Source organism: Amblyomma mixtum, chromosome 3 (genome assembly GCF_055824585.1).
Source record: "Amblyomma mixtum isolate Tamu chromosome 3, ASM5582458v1, whole genome shotgun sequence".
Taxonomy (NCBI): Eukaryota; Metazoa; Arthropoda; class Arachnida; order Ixodida; family Ixodidae; genus Amblyomma; species Amblyomma mixtum.
The window spans coordinates 425137140-425155776 of NC_143014.1; the positions used below are offsets into that span (position 1 = coordinate 425137140).

At 45.1% G+C, this 18637-nt stretch overlaps 1 protein-coding gene and 1 long non-coding RNA gene across 2 annotated transcripts in view; one reads left to right on the forward strand and one right to left on the reverse strand.

Annotated features, from left to right (window-relative positions):
• MCU (mitochondrial calcium uniporter) overlaps positions 1-18637 on the forward strand; it is a 274468-nt gene that overhangs the window by 240679 nt on the left and 15152 nt on the right. The window contains exons 3-4 of the mRNA XM_089585000.1: positions 686-764; positions 2903-3073. Coding sequence (XP_089441126.1) covers positions 686-764; positions 2903-3073 — 250 coding nt within the window. The remainder of the gene's footprint in view (positions 1-685; positions 765-2902; positions 3074-18637) is intronic.
• Positions 4476-7692, reverse strand: LOC149357941 (uncharacterized). Its single transcript, XR_016291910.1, has 2 exons — positions 7397-7692; positions 4476-4646 (listed from the first exon to the last, which is right to left on the reverse strand). It is a non-coding gene; the product is annotated as an uncharacterized LOC149357941 (long non-coding RNA).

The window sequence follows — 18637 nt, forward strand, 5'->3', positions numbered from 1 at the left end:
ATTTGACCGCTACTGCTGCTGTAAAGCACCGGCAGCAGCTTAGAATTTTGGTGCGTGTGCCACTAGATGCGCGATCGCCCCAATTATTCGACAGTGTCCCGGTTATGCGGTTTACTCTTCCTTTCTTTCTTTCCTTTATTTCTTTCCTTCCTTCTTTCTTTCTTACTTCCTTCCTCTCTTTCTTTCTTTCTTTCTTTCTTTCTTTCTTTCTTTCTTTCTTTCTTTCTTTCTTCCTTTCTTTCTTACTTTTTTTTCCTTTCTTTCTTCCCTTCTCTCTTTCTTTCTTTCTCTCTTTCTTTCTTTCTATTTCTTCCTTTCTTTCTTTCTTTCTTTCTTTCTTTATTTCTTTCTTTCTTTCTTTCTTTCTTTCTTCCTTTCCGTATTTCTTCCCTTCTCTCTTTCCTTCTTCCTTTTTCTCGTTCTCTCTCTCTCTTTCTTCGTCTCTTTTTCTTTCTCTATTTCTTTCTGCGCTCTAAGTAACGGAGGCAAGTGTGCCGCAGGAAGTGATGAGGAGATGCACTGTGTCTGTAGAAGAGAGGAGAACCCAGCACATTTTGTTTGACACCTCCGGTTCCATTGCGTGGTAGCAGCACACTGGTGGTGACCTGTTCTTCCACACAGCACGATGCAGGCGCACTGCTTTCCGCCGCCCCTGACAGCGTATACGCGTTTCGGTTGTGTGCAGGAATGGAGCCTGCAGCCCTGGCACTGCCTACCAGCGTGCGGCATCCACAGTTCGAGCCTACCCGCTCCCATCACCGGAGGTGAGTAGTGGCTCGGAAGGTGTTTTTGCACGGGGCACCGCACATCGCCTTAGATTCCGCAGTGCCCTGGCGCGTTATTTTCATCGACGGACGCTAATTTAAACGTTGACACATTTGCATCTGGAGGCTGGACTTTTGGCTTTTATTTTCCGAAATTTGGTGAATTTTTTTCGGTGTTTATTTCAGAACGCACTTTCAGGCATTTCGCAGTTATACTGCTGTAGTGATAGTTCGTCAGAATACTATGGAGTAGCCTGTCATGACTGGAGCTCCGCTCTCAAACCGGGCTTTCGCTCGTGGCCACTTGGAGGAGGATAGCAGATGGACGCTCAAAATAGGTGTGAAAAGTTACAAATGTCGCCGTTCTTCGTCATTAACATTCCAAGCGCTGAAATGCATTCCTTGTTTTAGCTCTTAATTTATTTGTCCGGTGGTTATATCTAGGGGTTGAACCCCGGCTGACTTTTTTCGGCGTTTGTTTCACAATGCGACTTTTTTTTTATGACTAATATTTTCGACGAATGAATTACTGACCTTTTTGGTTACTTGATGTGAAAATGCTGTGCAGCCAGAAGTCACTCTTTTTGTCAGCGTGAACATTTTATTTGCTAGTAATTCGTGTGCAAATGGTATATTATTTGTAGCTGTGCTTATAGAAGGAATTGCTGTCGTCATTAAAAAAGTAACGCAAGTTAAATGAGGTAACCGACAGACGAAGACGGTAGTGGAAGCTTACTTGAACTAGTTTGACATGTTATCGTTGGGTTGTCGTGCTGGGTTGAGCGAGACGGCGGCGCGTCACGTGGTCTGCGTGCTGACGGGAGCGATGTAACTCCCGCTGAATCGTCGTGGCAGCCAGAACATACTTTTTCGTAACGCCCATACACGGTTTTGTCTCTGTGTCCTACATGCAGTTGATACTTAAACGACTAATTACTTTAAGCGAATGCATGTCCAGCATCCTCGGACAAAAATTTTGAACACTGGAAAACTGTAAGACACAGTTATGGAAACATTGAAGGTAATAGCCTATTCTTCCGATATGTAGCAAAATCTTTCGTTCCATCGCTCGCATCGAGCAGTTAAGACTGCCATGAAAACCAATGGGGAACGTTTTTAACGGTAGCAAAAACGTCGATGGCAAAAAAAAAAAAAAAAAATTAAGCCTGCCCACGGGAAGTCCTGCGGATATAGTGGAATCTTAGTGTATAAAAAAAAAAAATGTGCGCATAAACTCTTTCCGGTTCAAAAATGTTTTTGTCCAGAATTGTTGGGTATGATGTGAACAAACAGGGCTTAGCAGGCGGCGATGAGGTGCTGCTTGCCGGTCTGCATGCAGAGGCGCGTATAAGCTAGCGGAGCAGTACCTCCAATCGCACATCTGCGCTGCTTATCCATTAATACCACAGTCGCATCGCGCCCCTGTCCCTCGTACTTGGTTAGTTTCAACTCTGACTGGGTGTAACATGTGCTGGACAGCCATTTAACTATGCCAGCTGGCTATGAATACTGACCTTTTTCGGCTGAAACCGAATTTAAAAGACTGAATTCGGCGTACTTTTATCGGTCTTCTTCGCACTGCCAGGTGGCAACCTGTCACTGCGTTGTGTATCAGCCATCTTGGGGGCAGTTACTTGGGCGCAGTTTGCTTCGCTACCCCCATGCGACACTACAGTTAACTTACCTGCGACTTTTGGTCCATACTGAGATCGCCGCAGTTTGATGCATGTGGACCATATGGGGAGTCTCGTGACTGGTCTTTGGCGCTCGTCACGTTCAGCACTGCGATTAATTTGACGCCGAATAAAGTGATTCTCACTGTGTGTAAAACTTATCGGTCACTGAGAGTGGCCGGTTCTGCATCCACACGTCCGCAACGCAAAGGCTTCACAGCATTCAACTCAGTTGGGATTGCTTGGGTGTGCGTCCATTCTCTCGCCGCCCATAACCTGTCTGTATGGCTTTCGTCTGTCTTTGAAAAGTAAAAAAGAAAGGAGCGGTTGGGGTTAAAGAAGGTAAAGCGAGCTTCGGGCGGGAGAGCCTCTAACTTTGTGTAAGGCGACGCGTGTGCACTCTGTCGCCAGCAGCAGGATTCTCCCGTTGTGTTTGTGCGATGAGACATGCGGACGTGTGCGCAGAGGTAACGGTGGTGTACAAGGACGGCCTCCCGGAGATCACGGTGCCGCTGCCTTCCCGGCGCGACCGCTGTCGCTTCACGCTCAGGCCGCTGGGCAGCACGGTGGGCGACTTCATGCGCAGCATCTGCGTCGAGGACCGGGGCGTCGACCACGTCAGCGTCACCTCCACCGGTGAGTGGGCCTCCTCCCTGTGCACGCTAACGAAGCGACGCGGCCGCCACGGCGCCGTGTGGCGCTTCGTTAGCGCTCGTCAGGTGTGAGCGGTTTTCAGTCGAAACTTTTCGGAGGCTCGCGGCTTGCGCTGATACTTCGAAGGGACCAGAGTGCGCTCCCCGGGCATGTGCCCTGGCACAGGGGCTGGGCTTTCGGCCATGCCCCGGGCCCACTGAATGCTCTCGCCCTAAACACGAATACACCTATACGGGAGTAAAAAAGGGAATAAGTTCTCCTCTAGCGCACCCTCTCTTTATAAATGGGAGTGTGGACAGATTACTCCCTCTTTTTGCTCCTTTCTCTTTAGAGTGTAGTGAAGTTGCAGACAGTGGTGACTGCATTGGAATTTTTTTTTTTTATTGGGGCACGGATCGTCCCTGTACGGATGGATCGTCACCTTTTAAAAGGGATCGCGGTAGGTGCCTCCATGCACCGTATTTCTTTTTCTGTATATTTCTCCGCCCAGTGTGTCTTACTTGAGGGTATTATCTACAAATTTGCCATTTGTCTATAAGTGCAAATTGTATTGACTTTTCGTTTGACCACTTTTTAATTCTGAACATGTGTCCTTACGGCACTGCCCTGCTTTTGAGCCGCCACTCTTCTAATCGTTCCTTGGTAACGTTTACCCCAGATTCATTTACATTAATCTTCTTATATCTAATCCTTGGGTCTTCTGGAAGAGTGACTGTGTCTGTGTCTGTATATTCATCTGGATTGATACTGCCACATTCTAATAAAATATGTTCAGTTGTTTCTGCGTAATTACCCCTTATAAAAATTTCTATAGACAGTCCATAGACTGTCTATAGACTTTAGTCTATGAAGTCTATAGACTGTCTATAGACAAATCCTTTAGACTGGTCTATAGACAGTCTATAGATTTATGGCCATACACTTTTAGTAGACTTTTGTCTATAGACAGTCTATAGACAAATGTCTACTGAAAGTCTATAGGTCTATAGGAAGTCTATAGACACAGGTCTATAGACAGTCTATAGACGATCTATAGACTTATGGTCATACATTTCCTATAGAGCTGTCTATAGACCGTCTATAGACACTTGTCTATAGACGGACTATAGACGACCTATAGACTTATGGCCATCGACTTCCTGTAGATTACTGTCTATAGACAGTCTACAGACAAAAGTCTACTGGTCCAGTAGACATGTCTATAGACTGTCTATAGACATTCCATGGGTGTGTGGCCAGGCAGTGCTATAGACCTTTGTCTATAGACAGTCTATAGACCTCTGTCTACTAAACTATTAGTAGACCATTATCTATAGACTGCCTATAGACTGTCCACAATCATTGAAAAAGGTCACCAGAAAGATTTCACACATGAAACAATCAATATACTTACAAATTTAGTTTATTTCCAAGCTATCCAGGCTGGGAATATGCAATACATGCACCATAAGAATGCACCACAGTAACATAAAAGTTGAAAGTAACAGTCCGGCTAGTTTCCTCAGAAGCATTCTTGTGGCCTGTTGTCTGCAGTAAATCATCCGGACATGTTCACCTGTACAGCACGAAGGAAAAAAAATAATATAAGAGGAACTGAAAAAAAAATTCCCATTCCATCTCTACACATGTGCTTTACAATGCAAGGCATATCCTGGCTATGCCATTCTAGATAGGCAATCTTGATCTTTTGGTGTGGTTTTATGGGGTTCAAAGACCCAAGGCGACACACGCTACGAGACGCTAAAGTGAAAGGCTGGGGAATAATTTCGGTCACCTGTGCAGAGTACACAGGCCTTTAGCATTTTGCCTCTATTAAAATGCGACCGCCTAGGCCGGAATCGAACCTGCATCTTTCAGGTCGCCATACGAACATGATAGCCACTGAGCTATCGTGCCGGCTCAATTATTTCAGTAAATACACTACAGATTATAAGTGTCGTCACAAAACATTGTAACAAAGACCCCTAATCCCTGGAGCATTCTACTCTGAATCCAGTATTAATATTGATTTCTGTATGGCAATACTGTTACAGCCAATACTGATCTCTTTATGGCAATCCTTTTACACTATTTGTAACAGAAGACTTCGAACAATTGTGCCACATATCTGCATTGACTCGCAAGGAGCTGTTAAGAATGCCACTTCCATAAAATACAGATTCAGTGCACCTTACAGAGGGATGCAAAAAGGAGAATATTGCAGCATTTATTCTTATAACCGCTATAGAAGAAGCGCTTCAGAATACCTTGCGTGAATTAAGCCTGGTACACTCGGCCAACTTTTTAACTGGCTCGGGTGTTGCATCGCTAAATGCACCTTGTAAAAAAGGTGCCTTTCGGCTACACTGCTGGCATATTCATGCTGTAATTTAACGAGTGAAATGTCATTTCGTGGTTCCGTTTTGTTCATATAATGTTTGAGTGCAGTACTTGCGTATTTAGATCAACGTTATCAGAAACATTCGTCTGCCACTACGAACAGCTGAAACAAGCGGCATACGCAGCAATGGATCTTGTCCATATGGCCTCATCCTCTGGGTAAAGTACCACTCCTTTCATGGCGGACAAGTCCTTTACCCAGATTAGTGCAAATACGCCACCATAACCATTGCTGCGTATTCCGCTTGTTTCGGCTCATCGTAGCGGCAGACGATGAATATTTCTGATAACTTTGATCTAAACATGCAAGTACTCCACTCAAACATTATATTAACAAAAAGAAACTATGAAATGCCATCTCACGCATCAAATTACAACATGAATATGCCAGCAGTGTAGCCAAAAGGCACCTTTTTACAGGTGCATTTAGCGATGCAACACCTAAGCCAGTTCAAGATTTGGCCGAGTGTACATAAGCCGATACTCAAACGGGCACAAGCTATACAAAACCAGCAGGCAGAAGCAACCAGTTCACCACAGATTTGCGCCTATAACTTGAAGCACAAAGACGGAACAGCATACTCGTACATCTGCGCGCGCTCTTAGAAACAAGCGGGTTGCAGCGCTTCCATGCCGCGCTCATTATTCAGAAAACTAATACAGTACACAGAGGCTGCAGCTGCGCCGTTTCAAAAGCAGTCGCGAGGTTGAGACAGCAAATTACTGACTGTCACGATAAAATACCGCCTGAAATTCACTTAGTTTTTCCTTCAAGTGCAGCTCCAACAGCGCAGTAAAGAGGTGTGTTTCTTGCATGGAGGCAGCTAACCCAACGCTGCTAGAAAAATCAGCGAGAGCATTGAACGTGCTCAAAGTAGGAAGTACTTCAATGAAACAATTAACGCCTTCAACAGGCGCAGCTATAATAACACGAGAGCTTAATTTAATTTTAGGCGCAAATAAGCGGCGAGTCACATCGGCGCTTTCGTAACGTAGCAGTCTGAAATCAGAAACACATACTTTGCCTCTCGCGCAAATGGTATTCTAGAAATCTGTGCACGCGTGAGCGGGATTCATGAACGAACCACTCGGAACGAAATGTAAGCCACCTCTTGTCGAGCCGACCTTTACCAAGCTTTCAAAATGAAGTGCCCGCAAGCCAGCGGCGGCGGCCAACGGCTCCGATGACAGACACGGACGAATCCATACGTGTGCAACGAAGGGGAGATGGGATGAAGCTCGTGGGTTCTTCGCGGTGTTTGAGCACGACGGCCATTCGCGCCGGCAACGAATTTTATTCACCCATCACACTATAAGCATTCCTCCAGCGCCGCTTGAATACAACTTTGACAAACGTCTCGCGCTCCAGTCTATAGCGTTACAAGACACCTTTGCTGAAACGTCGGCGTCCACGACGCGCACCGAGCGAGCGTCCATACGTAGCAAGCAATGCACACCTCAAAAAGAACAGCACTCCATGGTCCAAAGAGGCGATAACACAAAGATAAGAAAACAAATGTAATCCACCACTGAGCGAGACTGTATGTAAGTACGTTTTCGGAGGTGCAAAGTAAATTGATCTCACACGGCGCTAACTAACACAAAGTTCCATTTCGGCCGTCATTCACAGGCTAAACGACATTTCTGGCCGCGCATCTACCTTGAAACACGAAAAATCTAGTAGACAGCTCGCGAGGAGCGGCTTATCATCAAGGGCATCGCACAGACTGCCTTTCCGCGCGTTAGTAAAGACAGCGGGACAGAGATAAGCGGCATTAGTCGAGAACCCGATGGCTTCCGCCTTAGAAACGAAGATAGGACAAGATAGGACGTTTGTAACTGCGCACATAATCTGTTCTGCACACACAGCTCTGCTTAGAGTGGTTTAGGAGACCAAATGAATAAAATATAAACGTGTAGACTTACCGTAAGCGGACGATGAAGCTGGATTTTGAAGAAAACGTAATCCGCGAAAAACACTCCAACGCCATTGATGCAGCCACGCACAGGGTTGTTAGCAGCCCGAATGATTTTCCGCCGTCTAGCGGTAAAATGGGTAAAACGTGAAACAGAAACCCATTTCACGGTCGTATCTTTATCGCTCGCACTCTTGCCGTGTGCAGCTTGATCTGATATCCAAGACCACAGAAGGCAATTGGTTTACAAGCTTAAATTCTTCGCTTACCCTCTAAAAATCTTATTGTTTTCGTGAAAACAGAACCGAAATCTAACTTCTTGTCGGTATACGCGCCGCATCTCTCACCGAATAGTATGCTGTACAATTCTCAAATAATAATTATAATGTTGCATAGCACAACGTCTTTTTTGCATGTGTTCGTGTTTAGAAAACTGATATGCGCCACATCAGCGTGTCATCGGCTCCGAAGCAACAGGTGCAAGGGTAGGAACGAAAAAATACTGGCTTTGTGACTGTTGCGTCGCAGCACTTATTCACGTGAATAAAAACTGCAAAGGTAGAAATGGCAGATGTTAATCGCACAGAGGACCAGGCTCTTTGAGATTAATCTAAAGTGTTTCTAAGGCATGGGCGCTTCCTTGAATTCTCACACCCGTATTTCCCCCTTTATCTTCAGGACGTTTTAAAGAGAAATGTAGAACCTTTGATGAAATGTTTCTAATTTCAGCGCGTTGGACAGTAACGATCGAAAGATGGAATGGAATTGGTAAGAACGATTCCTTTAAGGGACAGCGTATTCGTTCGATGTAGTACGGTTTGCGGGCGCCCTTAGTTCAAGAACGGCTGCCTTTCCTCGGCTTACTTGTTAGCATTAATATCTAATTGTATTGACAATATACGTCACGGTATAACGAAAAGGAGCTTGTCAATGCTCCTGAAAACAATATACAGGAGGGTGTTGTAATGGCCTTACGCAATACTTTTTAATTTCCGTAATAGCGAAGGAGGTGGGGGACTCCCGACATAGTTGCGGTCACTAGATGCAGGTCCCCTCAACAGGCAGTGCAAAAATGAATTGACATTGTTCTGGACTTAGTCGAAAGTCATTGTATCGAATATTGTTGGATAAAATTACGATTGTTATAGACTGGTCTATAGGCAGTAGACTATCTATAGTGTACAGTCTATAGACGAAAGAAAATTGAGGTAGTTGTAGACTGTAGTCTATAGAGAGTCTATAGACCGTCTATAGACAAAAGTAAATCGAAGCAGCTATAGACCTTGGTCTATAGAGTCTATAGACCGTCTGTAGACGAAAGGATATTGTGGCAGCTATAGACCTTAGTCTATAGACCGTCTATAGACGAAAGAAAATTGAAGCAGTTATAGACTTTAGTCTATAGAGAGTCTATAGACAAAAGAAAATTGAGGCAGCTATAGACCTTAGTCTATATCGAGTCTATAGACCGTCTATAGACGAAAGTAAACTGAAGCAGTTATAGACTTTAGTCTATAGACAGTCTATAGACAAAAGGAAATTGAGGCAGCTAGAGACCTTAGTCTATAGCGAGCCTATAGACCGTCTATAGACGAAAGGAAATTGAAGCAATTATAGACTTTAGTTTATAGACAGTCTATAGACAAAAGGAAATTGAGGCGGCTATAGACCTTAGTCTATAGCGAGTCTATAGACCGTCTATAGACGAAAGGAAATTGAAGCAATTATAGACCTTAGTCTATAGACAGTCTGTAGACAAAAGGAAATTGAGGCGGCTATAGACCTTAGGCTATAGCGAGTCTATAGACCGTCTATACACGAAAGGAAATGGAGGTAGTTATAGACTTCAGTCTATAGCGAGTCTATAGACCGTCTATAGACAAAAGGAAATTGAGCCAGCTATAGACTTTAGTCTATAAAGTGTCTATAGACAGTCTATAGACAAAAGGAAATTTGAGCCAGCTATAGACTTTAGTCTATAAAGTGTCTATAGACAGTCTATAGACAAAAGGAAATTGAGGCAGCTATAGACCTTAGTCTATAGAGAGTCTATAGACAGTCTATAGACGAAAGGAAAATGAAGCAGCTATAGACCTTAGTCTATAGAGGGTCTATAGACAGTCTATAGACGAAAGGAAATTGAGGCGGCTATAGACCTTTGTCTATAGAGAGTCTATAGACCGTCTATAGACAAAAGGAAATTGAAGCAGCTATAGACTTTAGTCCATAGATTTTCTATAGACTGTCTATAGACAAAAGGAAAAGTCTATAGGATGGCTATAGAGTCTATAAAAAGTCTATAGAAAGTCTATAGACCATTTTTATAAGGGACCACACACTCTACATGTGTCGTCGTCAAATTTCTTTTTGTAGCTGAAAGAGTACGGCGCTGCCTCTTGCTTTATCATAGAACGATCCCTTCCTGATTTGCTTCGTCCATTTTTTATGCAGTCTGCTTTTTTTTTATTCAATTAATCCAGTCCTTACCCTCGGCGTTTTTGACCTGGCTTTTAAAGATCTTTCTTTCTCCATACTTGTTTCCTGCATACTTCCTGGTGAGTTTTTTAGTATTTTCCCTGCACTGTGAACCGACGCTCTTTCTGTACAGTTCAATTCAATTCAATTTTATTCAACATCTTGAGGATGTTGGGTGCGCCGACAAAAAGCCAGACAAAAGGCTTGACAGAGGTCGACACACCCTACAATGACTTGACAGCAGCACCAGAATGGCATACAGCATGTGGCATACATTCGTAACAGGATCACTGTGATATGTGAATATGGAACTAAAACGGCATGTAAGCACGCAGGAAAAGAAAATACAAAGCTCAGTGACACGAAGTGCCGAGATTTAAATACCTTACCTTAAATACAAGTATTTAAATACCTTAGCTGCCCACCTCTTATCATCCAGTTTCCTCAGGCGTTCTACTTGCAATATTTTACATTTTGCTTCTCGCGCTTCCAACGATGCCCAGCCCATGTCCTCCTGTACTGTTTCTTTTGCCGTGGGTACCTAATGCTAATCCTCCAACAGATCTCTGATTTTTCTAGCCCGGACTGAACTTCTACCTCTAGTCATATAACTGCATTCCGAAAAGTAAGCTATTATTCCTTTCCAAATACGCCTCAGTACTTCATACCTGTTATAGCCCCATAATGCTGTATTCTTAATTGTTGCGTCGTCTCCTCGCCCTTTCGCGCTTGCAATATTTTCGTGGTTTTCGATGTATATGTGTCGTTCGTTCAACCGCACCCTGAGATATTTGTATTCTTCCAGCCTGAGTATCTTATGGCCTTGTATTGTGAGCACCTGATCAGCGGAATCGTTGAATATCATCATTTAACTGCGCTTAAAGTAAAGCCTAGAGCATATATCTTTCGTCTCTACAGGGACTAACTAGTGTAAATCTTCCTGGTTATCGGAGTACAATATCGTCAGCACGTACGAACACCGGGCGCCGCTGCTTCACGACCGTTCCGCCATATTTGTAGGGGAGATTATAGCCTAGGTTACTTTCTTGTAACCTTCTTGCCATATTTATCATATAAATTATGAACATTACCGGTGATAGAGGGCAACCCTGCCATAATCCTTTCTTCACCTCAACTTTTGTCGCACTTTCTTATCCCTTCACGTGCAACTTCAACTTCATTATCTCGGTATATTTACTTCTGCAATTGTATCATCCTAGTGACCAATGTCTTCATCTTTGAGTATGTTCAATAGGAGCTCAGAATTTACGTTGTCGTACGCACCGCATATGTCCAGGAAGTCTAAATAGTACTAGGTGTGTGCGAATAGTACTTTTTACAAACCGAATCGAATACGAATCGAATATTGATACTAATATTTGCTATGCGCGAATACTCGTACAAAACGAGCAATCGTTCGAAATATGCAAGTGACAGCGGCAGTGCTACGGTACGGTGCTCTAAGTTATGGAGTTAAATCTATAGCTGCTAAAAGACGCACCACTAATCTCCACTAAGGGGTGGCAACACGAAATCGGTATATTAACTCTATGATCGTCAAGTTATACGTACAGGAAAATTACCTTTTGCTATTGATGGCGAAAAAGAATAAACTAGTGCCCCACCTCAGGGCATGAGACGGGTGACAGCTGCGCATGAGCCATTGCCTCCGAGATCAGGCATCAAAGCAGTGTCTACCGAATTTGTCTGAGCCTTCCGCGTCTTCCAGTCTTGGAGGCCATGTATGAGCATTATGAACGGTGCCTACATGAATGGACCGCGTCGCGGCGCTGAACTCTTCGTCCTGCGCATGCTGATCGTGGCTGGATGGTACGCGGAGTCGGTGTGGGCTTTGTTTTTGGAATAGTCGACGAGGAAAAATACGGCGGGTGTTTGAAAAGTGTTTGAAAAGTTGAAAACATATTCGATTCGTTTCCAATAATTTGAAGACACGCTATTTAATTTGTTGCAAGAATCGAATTGGAAGATATTCGGTTTCCTATTAGAAATTTTCAATATTTGCACACCCCTACTAAATACAGAGGCCTGCGTTCCACCCTAGCTATTTCTATACATTGGGCAAGCACAGACAGGCTATCATCAAAGCGCCGCTTTTTAACCCGTTCTATTGATGTCTGCATTTTTAACTTCACTGCCTGCATTGGGAACCTATGTAACCGAAGTTATCATAATCGGTCTGGCGGATTTTATGTTGGTCCTATCTCCTTTCCTTTTATGGATGAAATTCAGTCCTTATATTGTTGCTGCACTGAAAACACACGTTCTTACGAGACTAGAAGAATAAGGAAACAAATACACAGACACGAGACTGGCGCCTGTCTCATGTCATGTGTATGTGTTTCTTTATTCTCCTAGTCTCGTAACATATATTTCATGCGTGTGCGTGTTTTCTTATAAAAGCGCGAAGCATTAGAGGGCCGATGGTCTGGAATTGATGCATGGAAAGGAGGAAAGCGCAAGAACGACAGAAGAAGCGATGACAAAAAGCGGAAAGAAGGTGGGAGTGCAAGGGCGCGCGCGCTCTCTGGAAGCGGCCAGTGTCAGGGGACGCGTACTCTCCAGGAGCAGCCGATGAGAGAGAGAACCGAAGAGCGGATAAAGCGAAGGTACTGGAGGTACGCAGCTCTGTGGAAGCTGCGTCCGATCGCATCGACCAGGGAACGCTCAAGCCGCTAAGCGCGATGCGAACGCATTCCGCCGCATCAAGTCCAAAATGCCGCTCATGTGCGGGTCCGGTTGCGTTCGAATATGCGTGAGACCTATAGCACAGGACTGCTAGTCGCAATTTGCGTCAACAGTCGGTCGGGAGTCGAACCGTGAACGAAAACATGCTTGAGTGAGCGTATGTGGTTGTGCGTAAGCTAGACTCACAAGGAAGTTCTGTGCGCGTCTTCTTTTCGTTTCTCAGTGGGTGGACACTTGGACTACACAGCTTAGCGGAAGCTGCTTTCGCTCGCATCGACCAACGCAAGGTGCATGCGAACGCATTCCGCCGCGTCAATTAAGTTGATCGCCCCTATAGTTTTCTTCTTGTCCCGTAACAACGCTAGTTTTCAGCGCAGTAACGAAATAATGACATACCCACCAAACAGCCTTGTTGAAATTCGTTTTACCCGAACTCCAGCTACCCTCAATTCGCTGATTTGATTACTTTTCCAGTGCTTTTAACAACGCTTGCTTGCTGCTTGGACGGAGTTAATTAATTAGCTTGATTTGAATTTTGTCTACCCCATGCGGTTGTGTATTTAGGAATATTTTCCTCGCTACTTTTCAAGCCAGATTGTGAAGTCCTGCTCCTTTCCATTATGCTGTCGGAGATTACCCTATCTTAGCACCTAAATGACTCAGCTTTAACTGATGTAATCTATTGACAGCGTCGTCCCCCTCTGAATTTCCTTCAGCATCTTGAATCAGATCCTGCTCTTTCGTTCTTTCTACGGAGACAGCTTATGTATAAGCTGTCTTATATAGTATAAGCTTATATATGAGCACTCTAGGTAAAAGGAACCAAATGCAGCAGGAGGTGATTCCAGAATTTTCTTGGCCCATTTTCAGTTCTATCGCGAACTTCAGCCATCCTGTGACCAGTGGACCGCCTTATTTTACTCGGCGCCGGGGTCTGTTCTTCCAGTTTGTTTTGTCGATGAGATTCCCATTCCCATTTTTTTTGTCTATTTCATCTTTAAAAAAGCTGTGCCTTCTTTGCCCCTCTGAGTTCTTTCGAAACCACCCGTCATTGTTCGATTGCCTCCGTAATTTCCTTATTCCACCAGCTTCGTGGCTTCCTCTTTCCGTTCAAGCGGTTTGCGTCACTTTTATGTGTTCAATTTTGCTACAGATGAGTAGTTCCAACTGATTACAATCCCACTTTTCCGTGGGGCGCTTCTCTATCTCTTCCAACGCCGGCTGCTATTAGCACTATTTGTTCGCCATTTAATTTCGCGTTTTCTTTTTGTGCTTTCTGCATTTCCCCGTTTTTAAGGGTTCCCATCTGCAGACTAATACTTTTATGTTCACTTCCAAAACTGTGCTTCCCCTCTTCGTCAATTTCCATTTTTTCCTGTGCTTCCCGTGTTTATTTCCAGCGCCAAATATCAACAGTAGACGTTTGGCGCTACCTGGTGGCGGTTGCGGGAAGCGATTGTCCAGGGCCGCGGCTTCCGAATAAACCGCGCGAAACCTGGCTTCTGTCACTGGGAGCCGTTCTGAGTTGTGATAACCGTGCTCGTTTTGGTTTCTACGGTCCCCCATCTGAGCCTGGCCGCGAACCTAATAAAAATTTGAGTCCTGTTTTGCTGCTTTGAGGAAGCAGCAAAACCCCCTCCGCCTTTGTATATATTCCAAAAGCCTTTGTATATATTCCCGGACGTCCGTTTTCGGGCTCTCATAGCGCGAGATGTAATTTTTGACGTAGAACTGGAAAGCTTTTTCCTCCGTGATGCGTCAAGTAGTCCCCTACTTTGTACGTTCACCGTGTTAGCGGCTGTCTTATTTCACACAATTCCCCGTTCTACACGTTAGTAGTTATACGAGCACAATTCATAGTGATTGTCGAAGTATCGTATTCCTGCCGTGCTCCCACCGTTGTCTTGCCATGCCGCCGGGGCGGCGACGACGGCGGTGCCATTCACCTGCGGTTGCGGTGGCCAGCAACCTCGTCGGGGCGACAAAGAGCCACCCATTCTTGTCTTTATCCCACCATGGGACACAGCGACGCCAGCGAGGGGATCATCCCTTTTTGGCTTGACAAGGAGCGCCGACCAGCCGCCTCGAAGGAGGGGACTGAGGGCGGAACAAAGCCACTTCCCAGACCTGAGTAATGAAGGCCGCTAATCCCACTGGTGAAATGTCCGGGCAGGTGCTTTGACCTTCGTGGACATGCCGTGGCGGGATGTCAGCCGTCGACTTGTTTCCCCTGGTATTGAAATGAATATTGCTTTAACATTCAAAGAATGAGTAATGGTATAACATGTATATCGTTCGCAAGTTATTTTTCAACAATAAAGCGCACAAAATTTGTTGTGTAAGTAAAATAAATAAAAAATCGTTGTTTCTGTTATTTTCTTTTTTGATATACGGAAACCTGCCCCCCCCCCCCCCCCTAAAACCACGCTCTGGGACCGCCGCTGATCCTGGGATAAGTGATGGCGGATTCGAGCCATGAGGTAAAAACTCGAGCGCATGTGGCAGGTGGTGCAATTTCTCGGCCGATATCTTTAGAGACAAACATATTCGACTAATGTACCGTGCCGGTGTCGCTTTTGAGGCCGAAACTTTTTTTTGTTAACGGAAAACCGCTTAGTGATATTGATGAAAACACTTGGAGCAGCGTACTAGAAAATGAGAGAGGAAGACGTTGAGGACATTAAATATGACGGATTAAGAAAAACAAACGCGTGTTGGCGATAGCCTAGCTGAAGGTAACTTTAATTTTTGATTAATTTGGTGTTATTTTGTCCCTGTACTTAAATACCATAATCGATGCTTTCTATGTATGCTAGGAGTAAAACTTTGAACATCTTTACAAATATGTCAAAGATGCAACTTTTGCCCGCCTAGTATATTTCCGACGCATTAAAAGTATGCTAAATTGAACTCTTCTTAAAAAGGGGCCACAATACGACAGGTACCGGACTTAAGTTGTTCGACGGCGGAACGAATCACTGACCCCTCGGACGCAACGGTTTGATCGAAGACCCTTCTAATACGGTAAGCATTGGAGCCTCATCCGTGAGAGAACCCGGCATGTCATTAATCAGGAGGTCGGTAATGTCGCAAGGTCACGTGAGGTAACCTAACCGGATGAGACGTCACCGCAGATACGGACTGAAAATGACGTCGTGTAGTACTTGCCTAGCCTTATACAGGGTGTCCACGCTAACTTTAGCCAAGGATTAAAAAATAAAATATTTGAGGTAGGCCAGGGAAACCACCTACATACATCTACCAACCGGCTTGCGCATCATAGGCAATTTTTTGTTTTGCAATTAATTAGTTAGCAATTAAGATAATTTTTCTAAATGCGTAAATATCGACTTTGGACAGAAAATGTCAATAGCAAGGTTGGAGAGCACCTTCAGAAACCCCCATTCCATTCATTTGCGGGTAGGAAAACCTCACATGTATCTTTTTTCCGAGCTCCAAAGAAAGCCCGCGAAATACAAAAAAAAAAGTCACGTGCTAGCGCATTCGCGCGCCACGATTGCGCTGCTCTCAACCGTGGCTTGAGTGAACGAAATCAGCTGCTGGCAAGGCGCGACGACCTCAATGCGCCGGCAGGCCGATATGTCAACGGTGGTTGCGGCCCCCGCGCGAGCCAGTCTGCAAGCGTGACGGTGCAAGTTGCAGCGAACGCGCCGGGCATTGTGAGCTACGAAATGGCCAAAGAACAAATGCGACGAGTTTTATTCTCCACTGAGAGGCAAAAGAAGATAAGTAAAATATTTGCCTATCTTCTCTGCCTCTCAGTGGCGAATAAAACTCGTCGCATTTGTGTTTGACACCGTTGGCCATTTCATAGGTCACAATGCCCGGCGCGTTCGCTGCAACTTGCACCGTCACGCTTGCAGACTGGCTAGCGCGGGCGCCGCAACCACCGTTGATATATTGGCCTGCCGGCGCATTGAGGTCGTCGCGCCTTGCCAAAAGCTGATTTTGTTCACTCAAGCCACGGTTGAGAGCAGCGCAATCGTGGCGCGCAAATGCGCTAGTCCCGTGACTTTTTTTTTGTATTTCGCGGGCTTTCTTTGGAGCTCGGAAAAACGATACACGTGAGGTTTTCCTAACCGCAAATGAATGGAATAGGGGTTTCTGAAAGCGTAAACAGGACAGGGAACCAAGAACGAGTAGACACACACAGCGCTCCAACTTTTCAATTCACATTTTGTGCCCAAAGTCAATATTTACGCATTTAGAAGAATTATCTTAATTGCTAATTAATTAATTGCAAAACAAAACAAAATTGCGTATGATGCGCAAGCTGGCTGGTAGCTGTATGTAAGTGGTTTCCCTGGCCTACCTCAAATATTTTATTTTTTAACCCTTGGCTAAAGTTAGCGTGGACACCCTGTATATGCCCCCAGGACATAATTGTGGCATTTGTAGCGCAAAGACTGTAGGCCCTCAAATTCTCTCACAAGTGCGGGGCTGGTCGCGTTGGGATCTGTGGGCGATCTAGAACCGAAGTGCTAGTCGCAACTTGCATCAGGCAAGCAGTGTATACACTTGGCATCTATGGCAGCCGACCGGCCAGCCAGTTGGGCCCTTTGTGCTCGCAGTTTCTGGCGCGGAGGCGCCCAAGATGCGCTTCCCGGTCTTACGCTCGTTCTCCACACGTGATGCAATTCTGTGGTGGTTGTCTCCCTCTTTGAAGTTATGATAAAAGATAAGAAGGCAGGAAAGAAGGTGTTTTGACTCTTCCCTGAAACATGGCCTGAAGCACAAGATTGTTCTACGGCAGCTTGAAGTGCGCTGCAAATACGTTTCCGAGTACTGCCCATTTGTTAGAAGTATTCTTCGAACGAATTAATTTCCTGTTTACGAAAATGCATTTTTAGTTCATTACCAACGTGCTAAAACCGCATATATATTTTTCACATATTTTAAACCTACTTGAAGCATGCTTCCAGGTGAGGTATTTTTGATCAATTTTAAAAATATATGTTTCTAATACTGAGCAGTAAATTTTACGAACCTGTTCCCTACGTATTTTTAGCGCAATTACGAATATAAAAAACGTTTAAATTTACTTGTCTCTCGGTATTCTTTTCGTCGTCGTCTTACAGAATAGGTGTTGTCGAGGGCACCAAGCGCTACTGGTAACTTGCTTCACCCTGACGACGTGTCCGCCTCGCTTCAAGTTCATAACTAATTTCGGACCCCAGTTCACTTCACCTTGCCTGACACCTGTGTATCACCCACGATGCTGGGATCAGCGCACGTGGGCTTTTCCACGTCCACTTCCTTGTAGAAAATGACCTCTTGGACTTCCGTGTTCGGCATCTGCACTTTTTTGAGCCTCCCCCGCAGTGTATACCTCCCCCGCAGGTGTATATCACTGAAAACAGATGTTGGTGAGGAGCGCGCCACTACGGAACCCAGCATCCAAGCTTAGCCTTGCGTGGCATCGCTGTGTCCGGGGAAAAGGGGATCCTGGTGGTTGAGCCAATGCCGAGCGTTCGGACCTTTAAAGGGCAACTGAAACGGTGAATTCGATGAGTTTAAGGTTGCCGAATGTGCAGAATATGTAGGTAAAGCCTGCGAAATCGTTTTGCTCTAGCGTTTGAAATGGTGGCGTAATCGCCGAATAAAGTCGCCTTCGGCGTTCAGCTTCTCTGAAGCGCACAGCGACGGGCAGAGGCACTTTGGCAGAGGCCCCGATAATGACGTCATGTATGACGGCACTACGTTTCCAGCGAAGAAACGGTTATTCCATGGAAGAAAACCGACGCTTTCGAAGGTGAAGCTCACGATGCATTGTTTGGCGCTGTCTGACGACGCACAGCAGCATGCAGGCGTAAGCAGCGGACGTCTGAAATTTCGGCAACAATGACGTCACTGCCGAGTTTCCTCGCACTCCTTCAACGTAGTGAGGAGAAGCCTGAACATCATCGCGGTTTTAATCGACGATTATCACCATTTTAAATGCTGGTGCAAAAATACTTTGTATGCTTTATCTAGAAGTTTGATAGATTCGAATTCTAGAATAACCTCGAATTCTCAAAAAACAGTTTCAGCTTCCCTTTAAGGCCCCACG